Source organism: Telmatherina bonti (genome assembly GCF_933228915.1).
Source record: "Telmatherina bonti genome assembly, chromosome: 9".
Lineage (NCBI taxonomy): Eukaryota > Metazoa > Chordata > Actinopteri > Atheriniformes > Telmatherinidae > Telmatherina > Telmatherina bonti.
Genome location: NC_136627.1, coordinates 31,815,657 through 31,842,037, shown reverse-complemented (window position 1 = coordinate 31,842,037; position 26,381 = coordinate 31,815,657). Strand labels below are relative to the sequence as shown.

Below are 26,381 nucleotides of genomic sequence, written 5' to 3'. Positions count from 1 at the left end.
GCAACTCTCCTCGAAGCCCCCCCCCCCGACTCCACAATCAATCAATCCAACTGTAGTGCATGACATTTCCAAACACAAAAGGGCTTTAAATGAAACTGTAAAACAACCATCTGTCACAAGTCGAAATTAAGTGTTGTGTGTCAGGCTTCGGTGACAAGGGAGTGCACGGAAGTCAGGTAGTTAGCTGTCAGAGTAATTATCAATCTTTGGAACAATAAAGCTGTAAACAAAGAAAGAAACAAACAAGAAAACATCATTTGTGACTTGTGCGTCTCCGGGGACCCCTCGTGAGAATCAGAAATAAACAGTTTAAGGTCAGTGATATAACAAGTAATACAGCTTCGTTGTACAGCTTAAAACATCTTAAAGAGGAGCTCGTGTGAAATGCCAGACAGAAACTAACGACGGGGGTCCGCCTGCAGCCTGCCAAGTTACTCCAGACACCGCCACATCGTTTCCAACGCTGAAATACCAGCACGTCCGAGATTCACAGTGCATCTCCTAAATGTTAAATCCAACCAAAATGAGGAATTAAAGCTGGAAAATCTTCCTGCGCCACCACTCAGAGTGATATCTATATGGGCTGGTACAGCAGCAGCCGATGCAGCCAAGCCATAAACAACCACCTGGTCGCTAACTCAATTCACACTCAATTAAATACGAGTCTGGAATACAGGAGGCTGAGTGTGAATATAAGAACGCAGGAGCAGAGCTGCTGTTATTGTTCACAGATCCATTATTCTCAATGTTCTTTTTATTTGATAATCTATTTGGCAAGCAGCTCTGAATATTTGTGTTTATGAATTTGCCACTGTTGCGTTTTCCACAAATGGTTATTACCATGACAAGCACAAATGGTTTTCCCTTGTGGATCAGTGCAACAGGGCTTTTTGCAGTTACTTGCATTTGTCAGAGCCTTTCCTTCTTGTTTGTGTTTCTGTGATGAGGGAAGAGCCTGGAACATGTTGTATATCAATTAGACCATCAAAGAGGAGTGGGCATTTATGGCAACGCCCTTTAACCTCAGGGTGAAAGACCAAATTCTTGTTTTTGCATGTCAAAGTGGGTCCAAACAACAGCTTAGGCTAAAAAAAATCAATGCCTGTCGCTCTTCAGGAAAATGTCTGAACACGCTCATTTTGTAGTCACTGGTTTTTAAATCAAGACAAATTCATACAATGTGCAATTATGCTTGAACAACACGCCCTTCTCTGCAGGAATAAGACGTTTCCAGAAAGCTTGAAGTGCAGTTTTTGTGACATTTTCCACACCCTTCATTGAACAACTTCAAAAGATTTCCACTGTGAATCCCGAGGGAACCGGCTAATCCTGATCTTCTCCGCAAGCAAAGGGATCATCTCAATGTAAATCAGACAGGGCTTTTGATCAAAGAATTCAATCAGTCTTAAACACATGACCCCACAAGGAGCCTCGCTGCCAACAAGGTCGACATCTCGATTGTTCTCAAGCTCAAAAGAAGGCAAAAAAAGGAAACCTGAAAATGGAAAAAAAACACTTGTGAACATTTATCATACTGAAATGGGGACCTGAAAGTAAAACCAACAAAGTATTACATGGAACAAACAAGCTGCAGCCTGTCAGAGAAAACGAGGCCGGCACCAGCCATCAAAAACATCATCTGATAATTCTTGACCGCACTTGACCCTCCTCCATTTTGCTTAAATGGAGGCTCCAGACACAACTTACCAGTCCAAGATGTCAACAATCATGTAAACCTTCAGCTGATCCCTAAAAGGCCCTTCAGCAAAATGGACCCCCAAGCAAGCACCAGTTGTGAGTTTGTTTTGTTTCCCAATTACAGGTTGTCAATATAACCAACGCACACAAGAATGTGTTGGGGATGCGTTTAAATATCTAGGCTCAGACTGGAAAGCTTTAATGTCAGGATGATCGGTATCAAAATATCACCCCTTTCAGCTGGTCACCAACCCACCAGGGTCTCCCAACAACCCAGAGACATACACTCCCTTTCCAAAGAAGAGGTGTCAGAGTGGCCAAGAGAAGAATGGCATCATCTGAATCATCACATTACAGAGTAATAAAACAATGCAAGCAGAAAAGGTTTCAGAGTTAAAGGAGAGATGTTACAGTTTAACCAGTAGACAGGATCTGAGGATTACATGTTTCAGTTATCATTCCACAGCTCTGTGTGTCTCCGAGTTGCCATTACAATGAATTATTGGGAAACTTGGAGGCTGTTGGCCTGCATGACTCGCATATATCGCCATCTGCCTGCTGCCTGGGTAAGTTCATTATCTGGCAGCCAAATAAGTATTCTGCAGCTGTTTTAAAATGGCTTGGATTCTACGCAACAAAACACCTCTCCAGTTTTTCTCTTACGCTTTCAGACATTCTGTCGCAAAAACAACACACACACACACACACACACAGACACACATGATGCGATCAGATCAGCCTGCATCTTCATCCATTCTGTTAGTCTGTCACTGCAAACACACTCAGAACAGGGAGGTCATGAGAGAATAGGACAGATTCCCTGCTCAAAGCTGTATTTGACTGCGGCTTACCTTGAATGTGCAGCGCAAACAGGAGCGCCCAAATCCCCACACACACCGCCATGGCACCTCAACTACTCGGGTTTTGTCTGATAACCTGAGAACGGATGGACAGGGTTCACTGGAGACCACAAAGACCACGCATGCAACTTCTGCAAATCCCACTTCGGTCCACACTAGTCTACCTCCCTGACAGAGCAGAAGGAGACTTTCGCAAAACTAGAGGATCGGCGGTGCGCGCGCTGCTCCGTGCCAAAGCATCAATCCCCCCCCCTCCCCCTCCCCCCCCCCCCCCTTTCCTAGCTCGCGGAGACTTTGCACTAAGCAGAACCTGGCTGGGTCCCCGGAACGAGATCCAAGCAGCTGCAGAGTTGTCGAAGTGGTTTAGAAAAACTCTGATGAGAGAAATGAGAGCAGAGTTGTCATCAGAAGGGCTCTTTCAGCTGAACCATCCAGCCTTTGTTGCTCCATCCACCGCTGCGGCTGCTCAACTCGCTCTCTCTCCCTCTCTCTCCCCCTTCCAGTATTATGATCAGAGGTAAAGTGGGCGGGAGGTCCTCGATCGATGCTGAGCTGGGAAGTTTCCAACACTTGGGAGAGTTCCTCCAAGGCAACGTCTCGCTCTGCAGAAGCGACGACGCACCGAACAGATGAGTTCTTGGCACCGTCCCTGTTTTAGTTCCGCAACTTCCCGATCCCTCCTGCCTGCAGCCAGTGGGACAAAACCAGCACAGCCCGCAGATGAAGTTGCTGGAAGTCTCTAAAGAAAAGCTGAAGCGTCTCGTTTCTCTGCTTGTTGTTCTGGTGAAGGATCGCGTCGCGCGCACCGCCCCGCCGATCTGCCACCACGACGTGCTGCTGCTGACTATCGCTGACGCTGTGAGAGAGATCCAGATCGGGTGACGTTGTGCAGGGGGAGGAGCCTGGATTGTCCTGCGCTGGTGTTCAGCAGCATTGTACGGGATCCCCTGCAGGGGTCCCAAACTTTTCATCTCACACAACTCCGAAATGCCCCGTTTGGCTGTCAGGGTGGAAGAAATGTGCAGGAAGAATACTTTTAAGAAGATAGAGATGAGTCCGACAAGCATGTGTGAGGAAGTGTGTGCTGGAGAACAACAGCACAGCCTGCTCAGCCCTGCTGAGGGAAATAGTGCTGAGAAACTTATTACTGTGTAATAACCGGAAGTTTGGAAATTTCATTTCTTTGTTTCATTAAGGAAAAGATGTGTCAGTCCAAACCAAAACATGAAATTGTTGGTTAAATTTTAAGGCTAATCCTGCAGCATTCAAAATAAAACATGATCCATTTTGGTACTGTAGTATAAAGTATTTACATCCAGGTTAAGGACATAAAAATACATCTTTGTTGCATTTAAATTATTGCCAGTTAGTTTTTCTAAAAAGCTGAACTTCACTCATTTCATCGCATGATTTGACATTAGAGGTCATAGTTCAACATTCCACATCTTGACAACATTCCTTCACCACCAGATGGTTGGTTCACATTTAAACCAGAGCTTCACCAATCATGTCCTATTTATTACAAGTATTGACAAGAACACATTGTTTTGTTTTTTTTTAAAGGACAGGAAACAACCGCAGATCCCACCGGTGGACTCTGCAGCAACTGCAGAGCTCATGTAAACCACAAGTCTAATAAATATATGTGAGCGCTAAATTATGACACATGTAGTTATCCATACATAAATCTGCAGTGATGTAATGTTTGTCAGATTAAAGCCTCAGGAAGTGACTCTGGAGGATGACTTCTTTTTAATGATGATCTTTTCTGCCAGAAAAATGACTCATGAGTGTGTGCGTATGGGAGCAGATATATTTTACCTCTTGAGCCATCGGTGACTAAATATACCCAGCACCCACATTTTCTTCCTTCATACCTGCTCGTTAGCCAGCTCATCGCTCACTTCCTGAAGCATCCAAACAGGATCATGCCTGTGAAGGTAGGGAGCCAAATCAATGGGAGGATGAATGTGATAACACTTCCCTCTTGTGGACATTGGTTCTTCTGATAAGTGCACCAGAAATAACATATTTTATATTGCAGAGTTGCTTTGTGCTGTTTGGGTGGTCAAAATCATGCCCTTGAGCATCATCAGGAATCAAAATTGCAGGATCATCTTCTGAACTACAGAGGAAAATAACCAGGCATGATGAAAGAGGACCGAGCAAGATGGTTTCAGTCATCGGCTAACAGAAATCCCACTGTAAACAGTGGGACACACCATGACAAATGGCATTACATGAACATACCTGCAGCCCAGTTAAACATGACAACACCATGTGTGTGTGTGCATTCACACTGCAGGTATGCAAACATACTCAAGGCTTGATGTTTTGTTTTGTGGCGAAGATGCTGCCGCTTGAAATTCTGCACACTTCTTCTAAAGAAAGGGTTTAAACAAACATAATCACATCAGCAGAACGTCGTTTGCAGCCCAAATGCATTATTGTCCATCGACAGGGCACATGCAGAAAATGGACACAAGATAGCCGAGTATCTTCCAGTTATAAATAAAATGTACAGCAAGTATTAAAAAATGTCTTTTTTTGCTGAATTTTATCATTTGGAAGATAATCGCTTTCCATCAAAAACCTTGAAAGGTGGCAGCGGCATCGGGCTGGTTGGACGGAGAGATGGGAAGTAAATCAAATGAACCTGGAGAATTCGAATGTGATGAGGGGAACATAAAATCCTCTTCTTCAAGGACAAACTCCCTCAAGAGCAAAGTCTTCTGTGAGGGTTGGATGCTGTGAGGATGCACCAGCTAGTCTGGGAGTTTGAGCCTCAAGTCCAATCCCAAGTGAGAAAAAGCTTCAGTACTCGGCTGAACTTCCTTTAACAGATTATTGTAGCTAAAAAACTTTAGGTTTGCCCCTTGCCTTTGGCGCATTAACCGCGATGCCCCCTTCATCGAGCGGCTAAAGTGATTGACTTACAGACAGGCTGATGAAATTTGATACAGTTGGCCTGAACTGCAGTCTGCTCCACATCTCGGGGCTCAGTCCTGAGCTGCTGCTGAGATAAAGGAGCTGTTTCGCATTACAATGTACAGTCATCTGGAAAAATAAGTATCCTCTTTCAGATAACATGGACACAAAATGGAAAACAATCTGGTTTTTACTGGGTCTTAAAATGAAGTCAAAACAGCATCAGATGAGCAACACACTGGTATTTTGTTAGACCACCTTCGGATTCGACTGTGGCGGATTTTCTTTGTATCATAAGATTTTAATCATCTCATGCAAAGTAACAGGATTCATGTCCACACAGAGTTATCACTCATCCAGATCTTGTGATAATGATCGGAAAGTTAGGTCACTGGATAAAATCTTCGGAAGTGCATTCCAGAGATTCCAAGTGGGGGTTGAAGTGTGGACTCTGCGGTGGACAATCCATGTGTGAAAATGATGTCTCGCTCCCTGATCTGCTCCTTCACAGTTTGAGCAAAGTGAATCCCGGCAGTGTCGCTTTGGAAAATGTCTGAACCATCAGCGAAAAGAAAGTATTGATGAGGAAAAACCTTGCATATTCAGTATAGTCAGGTAGTCATGTGACCTTGTTTTTGAGCACATTAACGTTGCTGAACTTTGACCTGATCAACTGAAGCAACCTAAGATCATAAATCTGCCCCAACAAGTTTGTACACGAGACAACAGGCATGATGGATGCAGCACTTCATTTGCTGCCGTTCTTACCCCAGTGCTCCCATCTTCCTGGGACAGGGCAACTCTGGATTCATTACAGCACATGATTGCTTTCCGTTGCTTAATCTTTATGCCCCTCAGTTAAATGAAGCATTATTTTTCAATTAGCCTCCTGATGAGTTGTTTTCTTGAGTCTATAAAACTGTTTTGTCTCAAATACTTAAAGTTCCACCACTCTTTTGGCCAGATAGTGCATGGTCTTTATATTCATTAAACAAAAAACTGCTGCCAAAAGGCAAAAACAGTTTGTGGAAAATAATGTCCATCCTTAATTTCTTTCATAGAAATGAAGAGGATGAGTAGCAGGCAGGTGCAGGTAATCAGGGAATTATTATGAAGCCATTTTCCAGACAATTTGAAGTCCATCATTCTGCGGTGAGAAAAATGATTCACAAGCAGAAGACATTCAACACAGCTTCCGATCTTTCAGGAGTGGGCGTTCCAGCAAGTTCAGCTCACGGTCAGACAATGAACTCCTCAGAAAACTGCAAAAACAGAGATTTACATCTTACATTCTACTGGACTCAGTATGTTTAATGTTAAAGTTCAGTGCAGCCTATTTAGAAAAACTCTGAAAGAGTTTGGCTTGTTTGGAGGCGTTGCAGGAGCCATGTTCTTCTTTCTAAAAAGATACGGCAGCACAGTTTACAAAGCTGCATCTTAATAAAACACAAGACTTCTGGAGCGGTTTTCTTTGGACCGACGAGATCGAGCTGGTGATGACAGTTATATTGCTCAGCACAGTTTAGAGAAAACCATCACAGTAGCTGTCAAGCACCTCAGTGAAGGTCTGAAGGTCTGGACTTGTTTTGCAGTCATGGAGTGCACCATGAGCTCTACTGTATACCGAAGCAGTCTGGAGTCAAATGTGAAGCCATCTGTCTGACAGATAAAGCGAGGCTGGAAATGGGTCATTCAGCAGTACAGTGATGCCAAACATAGCTTCAAATCCACAACAGCCTGCAATGACTGGAAATAAAAAGAGTCCGAGTGTTTCGAGGATCTAGTCAAAGTCCAGACTACATCCTAACAAAGATGCTACAATGGGACCTTCAGAGAACTTAGTGGCCTGTGGAACGGCCAGGACTGAACAAACACCATCCAATCATTTTAGCTGACCTGATCAAAACAATTGGATGGGGAGATGTCGGTCACACTCAACGGCCATTTGTCCATCCCTGCTCAACCCATCGGAACAAGCATTGGATGTCTGTACTTTGGAGGCGTGGCTTTGAGGAGGAGTCTGAAGAAAGGGTTGTGGGTTTTTAAATTGTGTATTTTCCAAATTTCGCTTGTTCAAACTGTTTTTGCAGGATCTCCTTCAACTAAATACTGCAAACCTCAATGAAGTTCAGAAAGAAGAATAAGACAAAATAAGTAGATAAATCACAAATTAACACATAAGTTCTTATGTTTCTGATTATAATAATTCATGATACAAATATTCATGGGTTGTATGGTGCTGAGGTGGCGAGCATCATCACCTCATGGCAGCATGTTTCTGGTTCTTAGCCTAGGCTGGATCTTTCTGTGTGGAGTTTGCATTTGCTCCCTGTGTGTGCATGAATTGTCACAAAGAGGTGGTGGAGTTGCGGACCCAGAATGCAGAGACGGGAGCCAGAGATGCAGAAGCTAGACTTTTAATGTCAGAAAACTGAAAGCAGCAAACTCAGGAGGCTAACAGAAAACAACACCAGGAAACGCATGGAACAATCCAGCAACATGGAACTGAAACAGAGGCGTTAAATACAGACAAAGACAGAACAAGACACAGTGAAATGAATCAGCTAATTGAGTCCAGGTGAAAAGTATGAACATGAACAAAGGAAACAAGACACAACACTACATAATAAAAACAGGAAACTATAACTAAAGACCCAAGATAAACACAAACCATGCTTACAGGGCACCTATTAAACCCTAAAATGTGATTTCTTTATGACACTACTGTATGGTAACCACATCTTCAAGCTTTTATTTTGACATTACTATTTACACGGTAAAGGCTTTTATTTCTTCCGGTTTCGTCTTGTAGCAGGATGTTGACTGTAAAAACGGAGGTAATTTGCATCATCTAATCTATGCATGTTTTACCGCAAAGCTTTGGATTCTTATAATTAAGCGCCTCGCTGGAAAGAGAACAAGGTACTTTTCGGTTCTGACCATTTATTGCTGTTTTCTCTAACATGATTCATTATCATAAGCGTTCAAATGCATTATTCTTGAAACAGCTAAGCCAATATGAAAACTTTAAGCTGTAAGATATTGAGGTTATGTTTCTGATAAGTTAGCCTTTTGTTTGCAAAGTACTTTATATTTTCTTGAGTTAAAATGTTGTTTATAGATGTTAGATGAATAGATGTTTGTGTGTTTATAACTCTTAGGCTTTACTTATGAAGAAAGGAGCTCATATTATGTTTCTATCCTATAGCTTTTATGGTGTTTTCTGAAGGCTAAGGAAAATAACAGAAAATGGATTGAACTAACTCTGAAACATCAGTAAGCTTCACCATCGTCTGGCCGGGTTAGCTACACCATGACATGAATTCTCTCTGCATACTCCAGCTTCCTTCCCATGGTCCAAAAAGCATAAAAGCAAACTTGTTCCGGTGTCTCTATATTCTCCCTGGGAGGGACTGTGAGTGTGAGTGGTTGGTTGTTGGCCCCGCAATGGACTGGAAGGCTGTCCAGGCTGTACCCAACCTATCACCTACAGGGATAGGCTCCAGACACTCTGCAACCCCACAGTGGAATAAGCAGATACAGATAATGGATGGATGGCAAAATGTCAGCGTTTCAAAATGCATCAGTGGGCAGCATAAGTTGGTTTAATATCTGCTGTAAAAGATGTATGGCATCTTATACAGTCGAGGTCCTGAATATTTTCTGAAAGTATCAAAGCAATTCTATAAAATCACAATATTTACATAAATGACTGAGAGATGAGGATTGCAATTATTTACTAAAACAAGATAAAAAAAAAAAAAATAAATACAAAAAAATGGGGCCATTCCAAAGGCAATATCCTGAATTCCCCATTTCTGCTGTTTGCTTCAATATGAAGTCTCTTCACAGCCATGAAAGTGTTGAAATGCATCCGTGCAGTGGCGTGGTGGTGTTAAGACTCTGTTGTTCATACTACTAACAAGCCAACATGATCAAACACCAAAGAGGACTTTTAAAATTTAAAGAGTGGCACATATACCAGCACTTACCAACAAAACCTGTTGAAGATAATTCACTTTCCCTATTTCTGAGCAAATGGACACATGAGACAAAAGTGAAGGACAGTAACTTTAAAAAGATACACTAAATAAAAAAACACATTGGGGATTGTATCATGATTGGGGTCTTCTTTGCTGTCTTGGATCAGCTTAATAGAGGACAAGAAAACAAAACAAAGTTACTCTCTAAACAAAGACATAGCAGGAAGCAGTCATATATATGAAGATATATATATATATATATAGAGAGAGAGAGAGAGAGAGAGAGAGCACAAAATGTGAAAGAGGAAAAAAAAAAAAGGATGGACTCCAACAAGTTCAGATTCAAATCACACTAAAACTTTACAGCAGCTCGGCACAGAAAGGATTTCTACAAACTCAAAGGAGCTCAAACAAATAATAGTAGAGGTGTGTAAGAAAACTACCAACATAAACATCAGCCTTGTTTGGTATTTAAATAATCAGATTTCACAAAAGTGATTCATTTTCTTTTATTTTTGAAATTGAAAAAAAAAGTATTCTTAATGTCTTATGTGGATATTTTGTGATTGTCTATCTAGCAGAAGTAAGGAGAGGCCCTGTCTCGGGGTGAATCTAAAGTCACTTGGCTCAGTTTCCTGTTTTTCAGAGACAGGCAGGGTGCTTTCTATCACGTACTTCTGTGAAGCATACACAAAGGTTATAAATGCAAGCATTATTCAATAAAAGGATAAACATAAAATTGTATCATCATTTCCAACAGTTATCCTCAGAAAAGATCTCCAGTCTTACAGATTTAAAACTTGTTTCTTGTGTTTTTTGGAGTTAATGTTGAATAAAAGCTTAATCCACAACACTTCATTTAAACTATACAAGCTCCTTTTCGCTTTAAAACCATGAAGTAAAACCTTTCCACCAACATTGTGTTGTACATCTAAAACCTTGACACAGGGTGTGACTCGAATCCGCTTCAGTCCCACAATCTGTCATCATAAATACTAATTCATACAACATGACATCCGTCGTGCCGGTGACTTAAAGTAAGCTGTCACAAACTTGCGACTGAACACTGAAATTACGGCCGAACTTTGGCAAAGTTCTTATGAGCAAAGCAGAATCCAGGTCCAGTCCAGAAAAACATGAGATCTGCTTTTGGCCTGAAAAGCACTGCGTTTTGCAGAACTGCTCATTTCTGCAGAAAACACGCTTTTCTGAGACCTTTCAGTTGAATGTGTGCAGTGTCTAAATACTCTCAGCAGGAGGAAACCATATGTTATAATGCAGGAGCCCCTTGCAGACACGTTCTCAGGCTGAATAAAGCATGTAATAACATTTTGAAGCTCAGCTGGGCCATTGCCCTCAGCGATTAATAACAAGCAGTTATATTCTAATAAAGAGATTACTGACCATTTTACAATAACATCTTTGTACAATGGTTAGTGATTATCTTCCCGCTTCCACTGAAAATGTCCTCAAATCTATGATTTTCACAAGTGGCTGAAGAAAGTGTGATGATTAAACTCTCCAACAGTTTATAGGCAGATGATTACAAATAATTCTAAGCGCTACAACTAAATTATTAATCCCAGCAGCTTCCAGAAAGCTGTGAAAGTCATTGCTGGACCAAAGCTGGAGCCAGTAGAGCCACATCCTCACGAGAACAAACTAAAAAGTGTCAAAAGAATAACTTGCAGTGTGACTCTCAAGCAGCAAACAGAACATTCCAGAAAATTCTGTGGTGACATGCTCATGTTGCCAAAAAGACACGCAGCAGCACAGCGTGAGAACGCCTGGACAGCGCGCAGACGCCATCTCTGCACCGTATGAGGCCGATAATCGCCTCCACAGTGAGCGGACTTAGGTGAAGGTCTGACATTATTAAAGCTGTTTTAACCTCACAGTGTTGCTTCTATTGATGCTGTGTTGTCTTTTTCTGCAAATCCAAATCAAAGAGGCAGAAAAGGACTCTGCCATTTCCAGCATGAACCCCAAGAGGAAAGCGAGATATCTTGGGGAGTTAAACTCTCAGTGGGTCCTGAGTGGAACGACAAGTCATGCGTCCTCCCCCGCCCTCTGACTGCAGAGTGTAGGACAAATTGAAGGGAGAGTACCTGAGTGGCTAAAGATGAAATTTTAACGAAGATGACTTAAAAGGTTTCTGACACTGGTCAGTTCATGCATAATGCATTCAACATCTGACCTCTGCCCACATTCTGTGCTTCGGTAGGAAAATATGCAAATATAAAAGTAAAATCTTCATTCTGCTTTGTGAAAATGCCAAATATATGATGTGTTTTGTTAAATATGCGTATTTGAAGGCATTTCCTAAAGTACCCTTTACAGGATGAATAACAGCATTAAAGTGAAATGAAACAGAAGGGAATTTAACCTTCAACGGCTGTTTGTGTGTTTGCTCACATCCCCCTTTCTGCCTGATTGGTGACAGAAAACCTAAACAACTGAAGCTGAGACTATTTCACATCTTTATGAGCTTTCTGTGGTCTCCCACAATAATTCTTGACATTTCTGTGTAATTTCAAGAGTAACAGAGGGTCTCAGGTGTGGAACCCGTGCTGTACTCAATTATGGAAAAGTTAATGTGCAGTAGAACCTCTTTAAAAGTGTGTCACATCTAAAACTTTTTTTTTTGCCTTTGTTTAAGCCAAAAGATAGAAATTAATTGGTGCAAAACTTAGTTCTGATTGGATCAGCTAAATATAACTGAATTAAAGTTAAAGCTGATGTTTATAAAGGTAAGATTTGGATTTAAACATGCTAAAAAAAAACAAAAAAACAAAACAAAAAAAAAAAAAACCAGAAGAATGGAAACATGAACATTTATATTGAAAAAGTTTTGATAATTATCATTTTTTATTTCCAAAAATGCCATATGTTCCAACGTTTCTTTTTCTGTTCAATAAACAAAGGTGTGAAGACGATGACCTACCGCAGCCATGTCAATCCTCCCAGTTTCAAATGGTGCATGTTTGCAGTTATTGCTGCTTTATTTCTGAATCTTTTATTCCCAACACAAGAAAAGATGCGATGCTGGTGAATTTGTGTAAGCACCTTTGTGTGTTTGAGCAGGAGAAAAGACTTTGGATAATTGTGCTCTTTAGGGAGCATTTCAGCAAATGCCACTGACTCCAAAATAGACTAAATCAATGTTGGCAAAGTCACATCCTGTCACCCGCTTATGACAAAAGTGGCTCGAAAAGGTCAAAACAATATATTCTGTCAAATATTATTTTACTGTCATTTCATCTGTGTCATTCTCAATGCAGTATAAAGGAAAAATGTGCATCCAGTTAATTTCTCAGGTAATATTTCCTCTGTTATAAGCTGCACTAATCCTTTTCAGCCCTGACTTTCCTGTTTCTCAGTGTTGCATTATCTCTGTGAATGTGGATCCTGCAGCTACAACTCAGCGCGCAGGCAGCTTTTGCAGCGGCAGCAGGATAACATCTCAACTCTGAGGATAATGAGATGGATCACCTGCATGGCAGCACTTGCTAAGTTACATGGCTTTAACTATCTATCAGCGCACTCATTCCAAGCCACTTCAACCTCCCATAGCTCAGATAGGCTGTCCCCTTTTTGATTGTGGAAACCTCTGCTTTCAGACTTTCCTCATATGGAAATGAAATTACCATTCTGTTGCTGCTATGAGGCGTCACTAAATCACTCACGGTTTTCTGATCACAGCCCCTTCCTGATGCCAATGAACCACATTTAGTTCCCTCATCAGAAGCTTGCTAACCTTGCTAAAAGAAGGCAGGCTGTAAAGACCTGGTTTGTCTGAAGCTGTTCATGGCAGGTTATTGTCAGTGATGCCTATTTGTGCCAGCCATGAATGATCTGCTATCAATTTAAATTGTAAAAAGCGACTGCCCTTTTTGCTCCTGCTAATGGCGATGTATTCATTTGTATATCTTCTGGTTTGTCATGAAAACCTTTTCATGCCAAGAGCTTTTCAATTTTTAGAATTTCTATGAGTATCCAATCTTCTGAATTGAAGAACAAACTGATTCCAGTTTTTATGGAATCTATCATTCAAAGTCAAGGTTAAGTGTGTGGCTTTGAATTTAGCAGAAAATGTTCCAAACCTGTCCTGTCCCACGATTATAAAAAGTAACCTAACTTATATTTTTCTTATTTCTTATATAAGGGAGATAATGTCCATCCATGATCAGACTGCAGAGGCAGCAATCTAAGGAAATCCAGACCTCTGTTTTTCTGGTGGATCCCAAGGAGTTCCCTGGGCAGCTGAGAGATGTAATCCATCCAGCATGTAATGGGTCTTCTTCCCAATCCAGTTGCATCGTAAACAAATGCCCGAGCTACTCCATCCTCTCGATGTGGAGGAGCAGCGACTTGGATGACCCAGCTTCTTACCCCCAGGTTCATCATCTTCAAACCTCACCATCCTCATACTTCTGAAATAACTTCTGCTTTGATTTGAGTGCTTAATTAGGCTGACATCTGCATCCGAGGGGGAGGTCACTCTGCATTTGGCCCCCCGGCTCAAAGCCTCATCCCAGTGTTACCTCTCTATCTTTATCACCCAGTAAAAACTATTAAACGGGATTCCCCACTGAGATTGCCTCTTGTAGACTCATATTTCAGTCTATCTGATTTATTATATTTTTTTTTGTCAAAGTAGGAAGGTTTTCCAATCACTGAGTTTCCAAAATAAAGGAGTATGTATGTTAATCAAAGAAACTGTCAAAACAAAATAAATATGAACAAAATAAAAGTCACCTGTTTACATTGAGGTTAGATGTTCAAAACAATGAACTACTAATAGGTTATAAAAAAAAAAAGTTTAAAATGATAAAAAGATATTAGACTACATCTTAATATTCATGCAAATGTTACATCATAATGCAAAGCAAAACTGAAAACACATGAAATAAAATTTGTACTTATATCAGAAATCACAAAAGAAGTAAGATCCAGATAAATTATATCAGCTTATCCGCCTCTTTTAAAGATATCCATTTTTTCAAGTACATGACAAGAAACAATGAAATGGGAAATATTCAAACTTAATGAAAGAAAAGAAAAAGAAAAAATCTTGATCCAAGTTTTCTGAGAGTTTTCAGAGGCTCTGCTTATCCACAACGACAAAGGTGACGTTCTGGATGACAACATGGGACACAACCTTATGAGGTGAACTCATACATTTCTAGCCTCTGATTTGTTGTTTCCAACTGAAGACAAAAGGTTCCATTTTTGTTCACTGTGTATGAAGTAAGCATTTCCAAATCATCTGCTGCTTAGCTGAATGTCCCTTCCATCACCTCACGCCTGCAGTCTTGAAGTGTTGCACTGCTGAAAAAAGGTGTTTCTTCCTTTAGTGCTACAGTTTTTTATGTGGTTAAGCTTTTTGATATGCTTCTGTATGAAAAGCTTAGACTTGTCTTCCTGTTGCAGCATATCTTGCAGACATCCTGCAAACACTTTGTTAAACATCATTTGACAGTTTATAAAGTCCCATCAAAATCACAGAATAAACAAATCACCAAAAATAAAAACTGAGTTATAAGGATTATAAAAGGAGATATTCAATAACACAATGAACTTTTGAGTTAAAATGCTAAGCATGTGATTCCACATGCTAAGTGGATGGCTAAATAGCAGGATAATTCTTTTTCATTAAAATCAGAGGAATAGTTGCTGTACGTTTTTAACACTTGGCACATTCAACACCCTCCCTTGAAAATTTTTGCAGACATTATCCCTGAGCCCAGCAGTCAGCAGATGACTTGATAGCCATGATCGGTTCATCCTGACACCAGACCAAAGCCCAAGGCTAACATCAACAAACTCATAGACTTCTACATGGTTGGGAACCAGGTGAGGTGGGGACTCCATGTATGCCGGTCCAAAGTGGTGGACCACCAGTACAGACCCCTCAATCTTCCTCCACAGGTCTTCAGTGGCCAGCACTACATCTACACGGTCGGCACCCCTCCCACCGTCACAAAGTGAATGCATTTTTCAGTTTTCTGGATGTGCATGGGCATGGTGGTGCATCCACAAGATTTTCCCATTCAAAAACGAATTGAACTTCATTTTTGGGATCAGACTGGGTCAGGGGTCAGGGTCACACAGAAGCATGACATCAGTCTGCTGGTGGGTCACAGTGGCCATCTGAGCATGTGTAAAATCTTTCCAAACCACTGTTTTATATATCGCATTTATTTTCAGGATCTTAGGCTTTCTGTTTACTTGACTTAAACAGCTCAATTACTCGGTTTTAGCATGGCTGCTAGCTCTCTTCTCACACCCCGGTCCCCTGCCTTTTCTTGCTCGGTGTGTCTGATGTTTAACTACTCCTCCGCCTCCTTTAGTGATAATGGTAGTTGTACTAAGTGAAGCAGCTTGCCAGCTTTGGAGGCGAGGCTCTGTGAGTTAGAAGCCCAGCTCCGCACTCAGTTAGGGAAGCAGTTAGTTAGCAAGCCCCCATTAGCCAGTACGGAGCTACCAGCCAGATCAGCTAACACTAGCGGTCCCTCAGCAGTTCCCACGCAGCCGGGAGTTGAAGCGGGCTGGACGACGGTCAGGCAGAAGCGTAGCCCCAAACCAAAACCCACTGGCCACCACCGACCTGTTCACGTTTCTAACAGATTTTCCCCGCTCGGCGACACACCCGCTGAGGCAGAAACCCTGATTATAGGTAGTTCCATAGTCAGAAACGTGGCACTAGAGACACCGGAGACCATAGTCAAATGCATTCCTGGGGCATCGAATCATATTTGAAACTGCTGACTAAGGCTAAACTTAAATACCGTAAGATTGTAATTCACGTCGGCGGTTACGCCAACCGAAGGTCACTCCAATTAATGTTGCTTCATTGTGTAACTTTGCCAAGAGCATGTCGGACACTGTAGTTTTCTCTGGTCCCTTGCCAGATTTAATCAGCGATGACATGTTTGGCCGCATGTCATCTTTCAACCGCTGGTTGTCTAGGTGGTGTCTCGATAACAACGTGGGTTTTATAGATAATTGGAGCGCTTTTTTGGGAAAGCTTGGTCTTATTAGGAGAGATGGCATCCATCCCACGTTGGATGGAGCCGCTCTCTTATCTAGCAATATGGACTCTTTTATTAGTCAGCTAAATTGACAACTCAGAGTTGGGACCAGGAGGCAGAATTGTAGTTCGACACACTTTCTTGCAGCTTCCCACCTGCCGCCGCCCACCCAAAACCCCATTCCGACCTTATACAACTCCCCAGCAGTAAGAATTAAACAACATAAAAACACTTTTGGGGTTAATCGTGAAAACCTCATAAAAATAAAAACAATAGATCTAATAAAATCTGAAAATAAGACAATAAAGTGTGGCCTACTGAATATCATCCCTCCCAAATAAGTCTTTATTAGTCAATGACTTGATAGGTGATAACCACGTTGATTTATTCTGTTTTACGGAAACCTGGTTACAGCAAGAGGCATATGTTAGTATTAATGAAGCTACGCCCGCTAACTATTTAAACTTTCACATTCCTAGAACTACAGGCAGAGGAGGAGGTGTTGCAGCGATTCAGTCAGAATTATTAATTAGTCCTAAGCTCAAAACTAACTATAAATCCTTTGAATTCCTGACATTAAATTTATCTAATCCTAACTGGAATTCAGAGAAACCGCTCCTTTTAGCAATAGTGTATCGTCCACCTGGACCTTACTTCAAGTTTCTGAGCGAATTCTCCGATCTCTTATCTGAGTTAATGCTGACTACTGATAAAGTCATTGTACTAGGTGATTTTAATATTCATGTTGATGATGAAAATGATAGTTTAAACATTTCCTTTAGCTCTATTCTAAACTCAATTGGGTTTTCACAAAATGTCAATGGTGCCACTCACTCTCATGGTCATACTCTTGATCTTGTTCTAACATATGGTATTGAGACTGATAAGCTCAAAGTAGTTCCATAAAACCCTGTCTTGTCCGATTACTTCTTATTAACCTTTGAATTCAATTTATTTGATAACTCACTGACCAAAAATAAATTATACTATAATAGATGCTTATCTGACAATATTATTACAAAATTCAAACAATCAATTGAATCAACTTTTTCACCTCTACCTTGTATTAGCATGACTGAGAGTCCCCTTTTAAGCTTTACTCCTGCTCAGATTGATCAACATGCTGACACTATAACAGCTTCAATGCGAACAATTTTCAATAACGTTGCTCCCCTAAAGAAAAAGAAATTGGGTAAGATTATGAAGGCTGCCTGGTTTAATTTCCAGCTTCAAGCTCTAAAACAGGTGTCAAGGCGTTTGGAAAACAGATGGCGATCATCAGGATTAGAGGAGTCTTGTTTAACCTGAAAATAAAATTTAATTGTATACAAAAAAGCCTTACGTGCGGCAAGAACAGCTTATTATTCATCATTAATAGAGGAAAACAAAATCAACCCTTTGTTTCTTTTCAGCATTGTAGCCAGGCTTACTAGGAGTCGGAGCGCTGTTGAGCCATGTTTTCCTTTCTCATTTAGCCGTGATGATTTTATGTATTTTTTCTGGAATGAAATTGATACTTTTAGAGATCAAATCCACAAAATTCTTCCTTCTACCTATAATGTTGAGCCTGTTGTGGTCTCCGATGCATCCTTAGAATCACGATCTGACTTGTGTCTAAATAGTTTCTGTGCTGTCCAACCCTCTGAATTAACTAAAATAAGGACATTTTTTAATCTTTAAGGACATGTTCCCTTTAACTGATACATCACTATAAAATCTTATCAATATATCTTTAGTGACAGGATATGTACCACAATCATTTAAAACTGCTGTAATCAAGCCTTTACTTAAAAAGCAATCTAGACCTATATCTAATCTCCTGTTTATGTCCAAAATTCTGTAGAAAATAGATTCAGCTCATCAACATGTCCACCTAAGCAGAAATAATTTATTTGAAGAGTTTCAGTCAGGATTTAAAGCTCAACATAGCACTGAGACGGCATTGGTGAAAGTTACGAATGACCTTCTTATGGCCTCAAACAAAAGATTTCTGTCCGTACTTATCTTGCTTGATCTTACTGCTGCATTTGATACAGTCGATCATAACATTCTGTTACAGAGACTAGAAAAGGTGATTGGAATTACAGGTACAGCGTTAAGCTGGTTTAAATCATATTTATCTGATAGACTTCAGTTTGTTCATGTAAATGACAAGTCCTCCTCACAAACTACAGTAACTCATGGAGTTCCTCAAGGTTCTGTACTTGGACCAATACTCTTCACACTATATATGCTCCCTTTAGGCAAAATTATTAGACAACATGGAATAAACTTTCATTGTTATGCAGATGATACTCAGATATACTAAACCAGATGAAACAAATCAGCCCGATAGGCTACAAAACTGTCTCATCGACATCAAGACTTGGATGTCTAGAAATTTTCTCCTTTTAAACTCAGATAAGACGAAGTAATTCTCTTTGGATCTGAAAAACTCAGGGCTAATTTTTCCAGTTTTGTAATGAACCTGGAAGGCATTACTTTAGCTTCCAGTGCTACAGTGAGAATACACAATAACACAATATAGCCAAAATTAGGGACATTCTGTCTCAGAGTGATGCAGAAAAACTGGTTCATGCTTTTGTTACTTCAAGCCTAGATTACTGTAACTCTCTATTACTGGGCTGTCCTAAATATGCCCTGAAAAGCCTTCAGCTGATCCAGAATTCTGCAGCCAGAGTCCTGACCAGAACCAGCATGAGAGATCATATTTCTCCAGTTTTAGCCTCTCTTCATAGGCTACCTGTTGAATCTAGAATAGAATTTAAAATCCTTCTCCTTACATATAAAGCTCTCCACAACCAAGCACCACTATATATCAAAGACCTCATTGTTCCTTATATACCAAGCAGAGTACTTCGTTCGCGGACTGCAGGCTTACTTGTGGTTCCTAGAGTCTCAAGGAGCCGAGCAGGAGGCAGAGCCTTTGGTTATCAGGCCCCTCTCTTATGGAATAAGCTCCCAGTTAGTGTTAGGCAAGCAGACACTCTCCCTACATGTAAGACTGTAAGACCCCCCAATAACAGTGTTGCATCATTAACATGTATGTCTCCTTGGCCGGGAGTAGCACTTCCATTTGTCTGTTGTCTTTCTGTCCTCTTCCCCCCACACAGCAGAGGCAGATGGCTGCCTGTTCTTGAGCCGGGTTCTGCCGGAGGTTTCCCTCCTGTTAAAAGGGATTTTCCTTCCCACTGTTGCCAGTGTGCTTGTTCAGGATGGGAGATTGAGTTGGACCCTCTTACTTAATCTGTAGATTTCCTTATATAGGCTATTATGAACTGGTTTTCATTATGTTTTCTTCTCTGTCTGTAAAGCGTCTTGAGATGGCACTGCCGTGATTTGACGCTATATTAATAAAGTTGAGTTGAATTGAAAAGTCATGTTCGGTTTGAATGGTTTTAAGACGGCATCTCTGTCTGATTCTAATGTTCACATCAATTTCCAGCATTGGTGTTTAAATGAAGAGTGTTCAAACTCTTTATCTTCCTCCCAGATTATGGAAAGGGTAACTATATCCGAGTTTTGAGCATGGCTCACCTGTCCTTGACACCTGGATTGTTGAACTGACTCAGGCAGCGCAGACTTGTAGGTACCACCCGGTTCTGATGAGCCTCACTCCGAGATTTCAACCTGAACAGTGGCTTCTCCTCCATTGGAAAGGGTTGTAAGGTCTGGTCATTCTGTGGTTTGGTTGGAGCGGCGAATGTCCCATTTTTGGGATCAAAAGTCCCAATAGTCCCTACTCTGGATCCAAGAAATGTTGTCATGGCTTTGCCTGACTGAACACCAGTCTTCAGAGAACTTGTGAGCAATGATCAAGTCCTCAGGATTCTTTCCAACCATCTTGTCAGGGTGATCACAAAAAACCTGGACGTCTTTGTCGCAGAAGTTGGGAAGAGTAGAGGTTTTGCTGTTTTTTGGAGCAGATGTGAGCGACTTCAAAGTGGAACAGCAGAGTTACTCTACACAGGGCCACATGTATGGTTTCCTGTCAGTCACACACGTGACAGACACGGCCCTTACCAAGACGCCACAGCAACAGTCATAAGGTCCTGGTTAAGGCCCCTATCAGAGACCAGGTCTGATGCATTCCATACGATGGTGTTAATGTGTAGATGATAGAGGAGAATTCTGGTACGTCCCACTCTGCAGAAGTCTGCGGGGTGATCTGGATTGTTAAATCTGGAAACAAAGCTTCTTATCATATACATTTAAACCCAAACAGCGCAGAAACAAAGTTTACAACAAGCTCAACTGCTCCGTTAGTCAGTGTGGGACTTGGGGCTTTTGACGGTCCTTGTATTCTCGGCCCAAACCAAATCTCGTCAAAAACACAGATCCCACACTGTACACAAGACTCTGCCTCATAAGGCTCCCAAAGCGGGAACCTGTCTGGTACCCCAAAGTTTGTCCCCACCCCCACCTGCATGGCCTACTGAGCTAAAAAAAATACTTGTATTTTCCCAGGAAGTCTGTTATTACTCAAGTAAATCTATTTTTTTTCCGTAACTGACTTATTATGAAAAACCTCTCCGTTAGTTAAAGTTACTAAATTGTTTCACACTCACGAATCCGACCACAGCTGTGCCGTACAGTTCAGGTCGGGCCCCAAATTTTTGCTTTGGGTTATCTGTGAGTATCCATACCTCGTCTCCTGTTGAGAGAGGGGGGACGAAGGTAGTGTATTCAAAAGTTGGCTCTTCAAAAGTTCTGACGTCGGTTTCAGACAACAGCAAACATGACAACGGTGGAGGACATCTTGGGAATGGAAATTTTTAGAAAGACACATAAGGAAGAGACCCCATGGTCTGTTTTTTTCTTTTCGCAGGTTGCGTGTCAAGCTGCACACACTGCCCACATGTTTCACGCTGATACTGCTGTTTTCTCTGTCAGGGAACACAAACACATCCACAAAGACTCCTAAAAGTGGACCAAATTATGCACTTACATGACGCAAAGAGAATACTCTGTATATGTCTACAGTGTGGAGCATAAATGGGCCTTAAGGGAGAGCCTGACCACCATGTGGAGGAAACTCATTTGCCTTCCGACTCAGCTTGTTCTTCCACACAATAGATCGATCCTGCACTGATCCCCCTTTCTATATCCTGCTGCATTCTTTCCTCACATGTGAACATGACTCCAGGATACCTGGATTCCTCCACTTGGAGCATGAGAATGAATGAATTCAAACAATCATTATAGTGTTTCTCAGTTAAACTCTGATTCTGTGTCAAAGTGATAACTGACAGGACATACTCGGGGTCTAGATGCTGGTAGAAAGGTTTAAAGAAGCAGCCTTCTGATGAGACCCCAGTTTGTGAGAAGGTGCTGCTGGGGAGGAGGTGTGATGCTTCATTCACTCTGGAAAGCGGATTGCAGCAGAAGTGGAATTTTGAAAAAGTGGGAAACAGGCAGATTGACTGGGAAAGACTGGAAACAGGATGACCACTGGATGTCATAATTATTCTGGGAGGTTTGACAGCATGGTGTAGAAGATCACAGTAGGTGAGAAAAAGCCCAAGAATCAAAAGAATTAAAGGGGGGATCAGGTCTCTTTACTGAACGTTCTCCAAAACTTCATTTTCAAGTCAACTGAGCCCCAAAATCAAAACTCAACTTTTGCTGCTGAACATGGAGTCAATCCTGCAAAAATACATAACAAGTACTAACTAGAAAGCTGTCATTTACATAAAGCCGGCATCAGAAATTTCACATAGAAATAATAACAAACAAACAAAAAAAAAGTCTATTTCAGACTGTGGAGAAGAGCTGCTCTTCATCCACCAGAGTCAGAATCCTCTGTTTGGGGAGCGCCATCAGTCAACATTAAGTGAACCAAATTACTTGTTTATAAAACCTTATTGTCTGTCAGTCCTTCTGTCACCTTAGGATCATGAAACCCAGCTTCTTGTCGAGTGAGTGACTCCTGAACGCCGGAGCATCAAGCCTCCTGTAAACAAAGTCCGTTTACTGAATAAAGAATGAATAAGTCTGGGCTTTTGACTGAAAGACATCACACAATCATAAACAGACTTGATAACCAAAAAAAAGCAAACATGACATTCTGACAAGAAAAGCAAATGGCATTATAGGAAATACGGTGCTCCCTGGACGATGTTAATAAATACAAAGTAAATGTACAAAAGCCCAGATTGGACATTTTGAAATGCCGTGTGCATCGTGTTCAGGCTATTCCTGCCTGTTGCCCGCAGCTGCTGGTTTCATTTCTTTATTTAAAAGGAATACATCATTAGAAGGTTTTGCCGAGGGACACATGCTTTCTGTTGGTGCCCATTAACTTCTATTTATATTTCATGATTTATTTACCAGAACCTTATTAGCATTAATTTATCAGGAAGGAACGACACAAAAGGCCACACTTTGCTTCACACAAATGGAAAACCTGCTAAATAAATAAATAAGTAGACACCAAAGAGCTCAGTAGGACTCTGTTAGCAGATGCAACACACCCGTAGCAAGCAATTGCGTGTTTATGTATTTAAACCACTGCAAGTCATTTCACACGCTGGTCAAATGTAGAAATTCAGTTTTGTTTTAGCTGTGAAATTTAAATAACAAAACTTTATTATCACTGTTATTAATCTCTCCCAAACAGTCTCTTGTATATTGTATAATTGTCTAAGAAATAAAATTAGTGAAGGGCATTTTTAATACTGTTGTCTAATTATTACATCTACTTATACACAAATACTGAGACGCTGTAGCCAGGAATACAGTTAAGGCTCTGTTCTTTCTGTTGTAAAGCTGGATCTTAATGTTCTCACACAAATGCAATGCAAAATAATGAAGTAAAAATTTAAAAATGAATGATTAAACAAAGAAGAAAAACAGTTTTATGAAGATAAAAGATGAAGAAACATAAGTCTCACCAGTCTGGCAAGTCTTACACCATTTCTGGCCATTTCTGATTCAACTAACCAAGCAATAGTTTCTGGATGGGGGGGCGGGAGTACTCAGAAAGACCCTGTGCATCTACAGGGAGACCATGGAAACTCCCTGTAGAAAAGAACCAGCTAAGATGTGAACCAGAAATTGTCATGGATTGGACTTTTTGCATTTGATTTTAGCTACGGATTCCTGTTTTTATTTTGTACTTTTCCCAGGTTAGTTCCATTTTGTCTTCTTTCCTGTTTTGCCTGTTCAATCAGTTCACCTGGACTCAATCAGTTCCTCCATTTCACCTGTCTTATAGCCCAGGTGATTTATAGCCATTGGTTTCTGTTCCCACTTGCTGGTTCGTTCTGTCAGTTTCATGTATTTGTTTCATGTGTTAGTTGGTTTATCTTCAGTATAGTTTTTGGATTAAAGCATCTTGATTCTGCATCCCTGGCTCCCGTCTCTGCCATTTGGGTCCACACCTCTACCTCCACTCCATGACAGAAAAGTTCTGAGATGTTAACACACTACAGCCCACGCTGTGGAAAACCACACAGACATTCTGAACCCATGCAGCGCATGTGTACTTTGAGGCTTACCTGAGAATTAATGTGTCGCTCCACATGCAGATTATAGAAAATATCAGATGTGTGGGCCCTGATTGGTTGTTATTTCATCTCCATGCTTTAACTAATCTTGACTCAGGGCTCCCCATCACACACAGGCAGGGTATTGGGAGGTGTGCACGTGGCGCTGGGTGGTGAGAAAGGCCATCAAGGTGGTCTTGATCGCTGCACCCAGCCTCGGCTCACCTCCCAGTTTTAATTACACTTAGACACCAAACACCAAAACACTGACGACTCACATGATTAGGGGGAAGAGCATGCGGTGTATGGTGGGCGGGGCTGCTTAGGTGGTCCCTCTCCCAACACCGCGTGGCAATTCCCTCAGTTTTAATTGCAACTAATACATACTTCACAATCAGTCATAAGCGGGGGGGAGGCAGGGACGATAGGGTCTTCTCATGCCCCTGCTCTCGGGGCTTTACTGGGGGGGGGTACGGGTGGGGGAAGAGTGCCGTCCATTAGGCCTAAGTCTGGGCTGGCCTGGCTGTAGGAGGGTTGTCGCCGGCCCTGGGGGGGTGCTGGGTCGGCTGCATCTGTGGGGTGGTGGGGGGGACGCTGTGAGTGGTGGGCGGTAATTATGGGGGCCCTGATCGGGGCCATCCTGTCCTCTGCCCCCTCTGAGGTATCTCACATGGGACATGATGGAGGGGTGAGGTGAGGATGTGTGGGAGTGGGTGTATGGGGTTACAGATGGATGGTGGGATGGCTGGGGGGGGGATTAGGGTTGGGGATATAGGTGGGTAGGGGATAGGGATGTGTGAGGATGAGTAGATGTGTGTGTGGAGGGGTATGTTGGCGCGTGGGTTGTATTGGGGGTGTGCCTGTGTTGGAGGAGTGAGGGTATGTGTGTGTGTGTGTGTGTGTGTGTAGGGGGGGGTGTATATGCGGAATGGGATGTGTGAGTGAGGGTGAAGTTTGGAGGGGGGCTATGGGTGGTGGAGGGGTGTTTGGTGGGGCATGTGTGGTTGGGTAGAAGTAGAGGGATGGGGTGGCGGGGTGTGAGCGTGTGTGTGTGTGTGTGTGTGTGGGGGGGGGGGGGGGGGGGGGGGGGGTGAGCGTGTGTGGGGGCGGGGGCGATTGGGGTTCGTGTGACTTGGTATGGGTGAGTGAGTAGAGGTGGGGTGGGGTTGTATATGTTATGGATGATGTGCATGGATTGCAGAGGGTTGTGTGGATGGGGGTTGAGAGGGGAGTGCGTGTTTGGGGGGGGGGGGGGGGGGGGGGGTATGCATGTATATGTGTGAGGGGAGTGCGTGTTGGGGGGGGGGGCGGGGTATGCATGTATATGTGTGTGTGGTTTGGTGGTGGGGGGGTGGTGTCCTGTACCCGGGGGCGCAGCTGGTGCGCTGGGGTGCGACCTGGCTGCCGCTGGGTGGCGGTCTGGGGATCCTGGTCCTCCGTCGGTGTGGGCTGTGCCCTCTGCCTGCGGGGGCGGGGGGCTGCTCACGGGCTCTTGGGGCCCTGGGGCCTGCGCTCTGTCTGCCCTAGGTGGCCGGTGCCCGGCGGGATCAGCCCTTGCCGGCCTGGGCCTGCTGGGGCCTGTTCCCCCTGACTGCGGGGGACTCTGGTTGGGCACCTCCTTCGCCACCTCCTGGGCAGATGCATGGCTGGCTCTGGAGTGGGGGGGTTGGGATCTGTACCTGGGGGTGACTGTCGGTTACCCGGGTCTCTGGGTTCTCCTGGCCTTCCTCTAGCTGTAGGCGGGCGGGGTCACATTGGCATGATCACTCTTCTCTAAACACGTTCCACTCTGAATGTTCTGCATGAATGTTCTGCATGTGTCACAGTCACTGAGTCATCCAGCAAGTTTATTCACTAACAGCAGGTACCTCTCTTTCTGTCTTTTTGACTTAACTTGCTAGTTTCTGGTCTTCATGATTGTCAACGGTTTTGTTCTCCACGAATCTAGAGTTGGCTTGTGTGGGTGTATATATTTATGTGTGTGGGTGGGTATGTGTGTGTACTTATGTGTATGTGTATGTGTATGTATGTATGTGTATGGATATGTATATATGTATGCATATGTGTGAGTGTATGTGTATGTGTGTGTATGTGTATGTGTATATGTATGTGTATGTATGTGAGTATGTATATGTGTATATATGTATATATATATATATATATATGTGTGTGTATGTATGTGTATATGTATGTATGTATATCTATCTTTATGTATGCATGTATGTGTACATGTGTGTGTATGCATGTGTATGTATGTGTATATGTATGTATGTATGTATATATGTATATATATAATGTATGTGCGAGTGTATATACATATATATGTAGGTGGATATGTATGTGCATATACATGTATGCATTGATCTCTTTCTTTTGTTTTTTTTTTTGTTT

At 42.2% G+C, this 26,381-nt stretch overlaps 1 protein-coding gene across 1 annotated transcript in view; it reads right to left on the bottom strand.

The window, feature by feature from the left end:
* Window positions 1-2,675, bottom strand: part of nectin1b (nectin cell adhesion molecule 1b) — a gene marked incomplete at its 3' end in the record, with an annotated part of 166,085 nt that extends 163,410 nt beyond the window's left edge. The window contains exon 1 of the mRNA XM_079246288.1: window positions 2,550-2,675. Within this exon, the coding sequence (XP_079102414.1) occupies window positions 2,550-2,601 (52 nt within the window). The 5' untranslated portion in view covers window positions 2,602-2,675. The remainder of the gene's footprint in view (window positions 1-2,549) is intronic.
* Window positions 2,676-26,381: the final 23,706 nt, after the last annotated feature.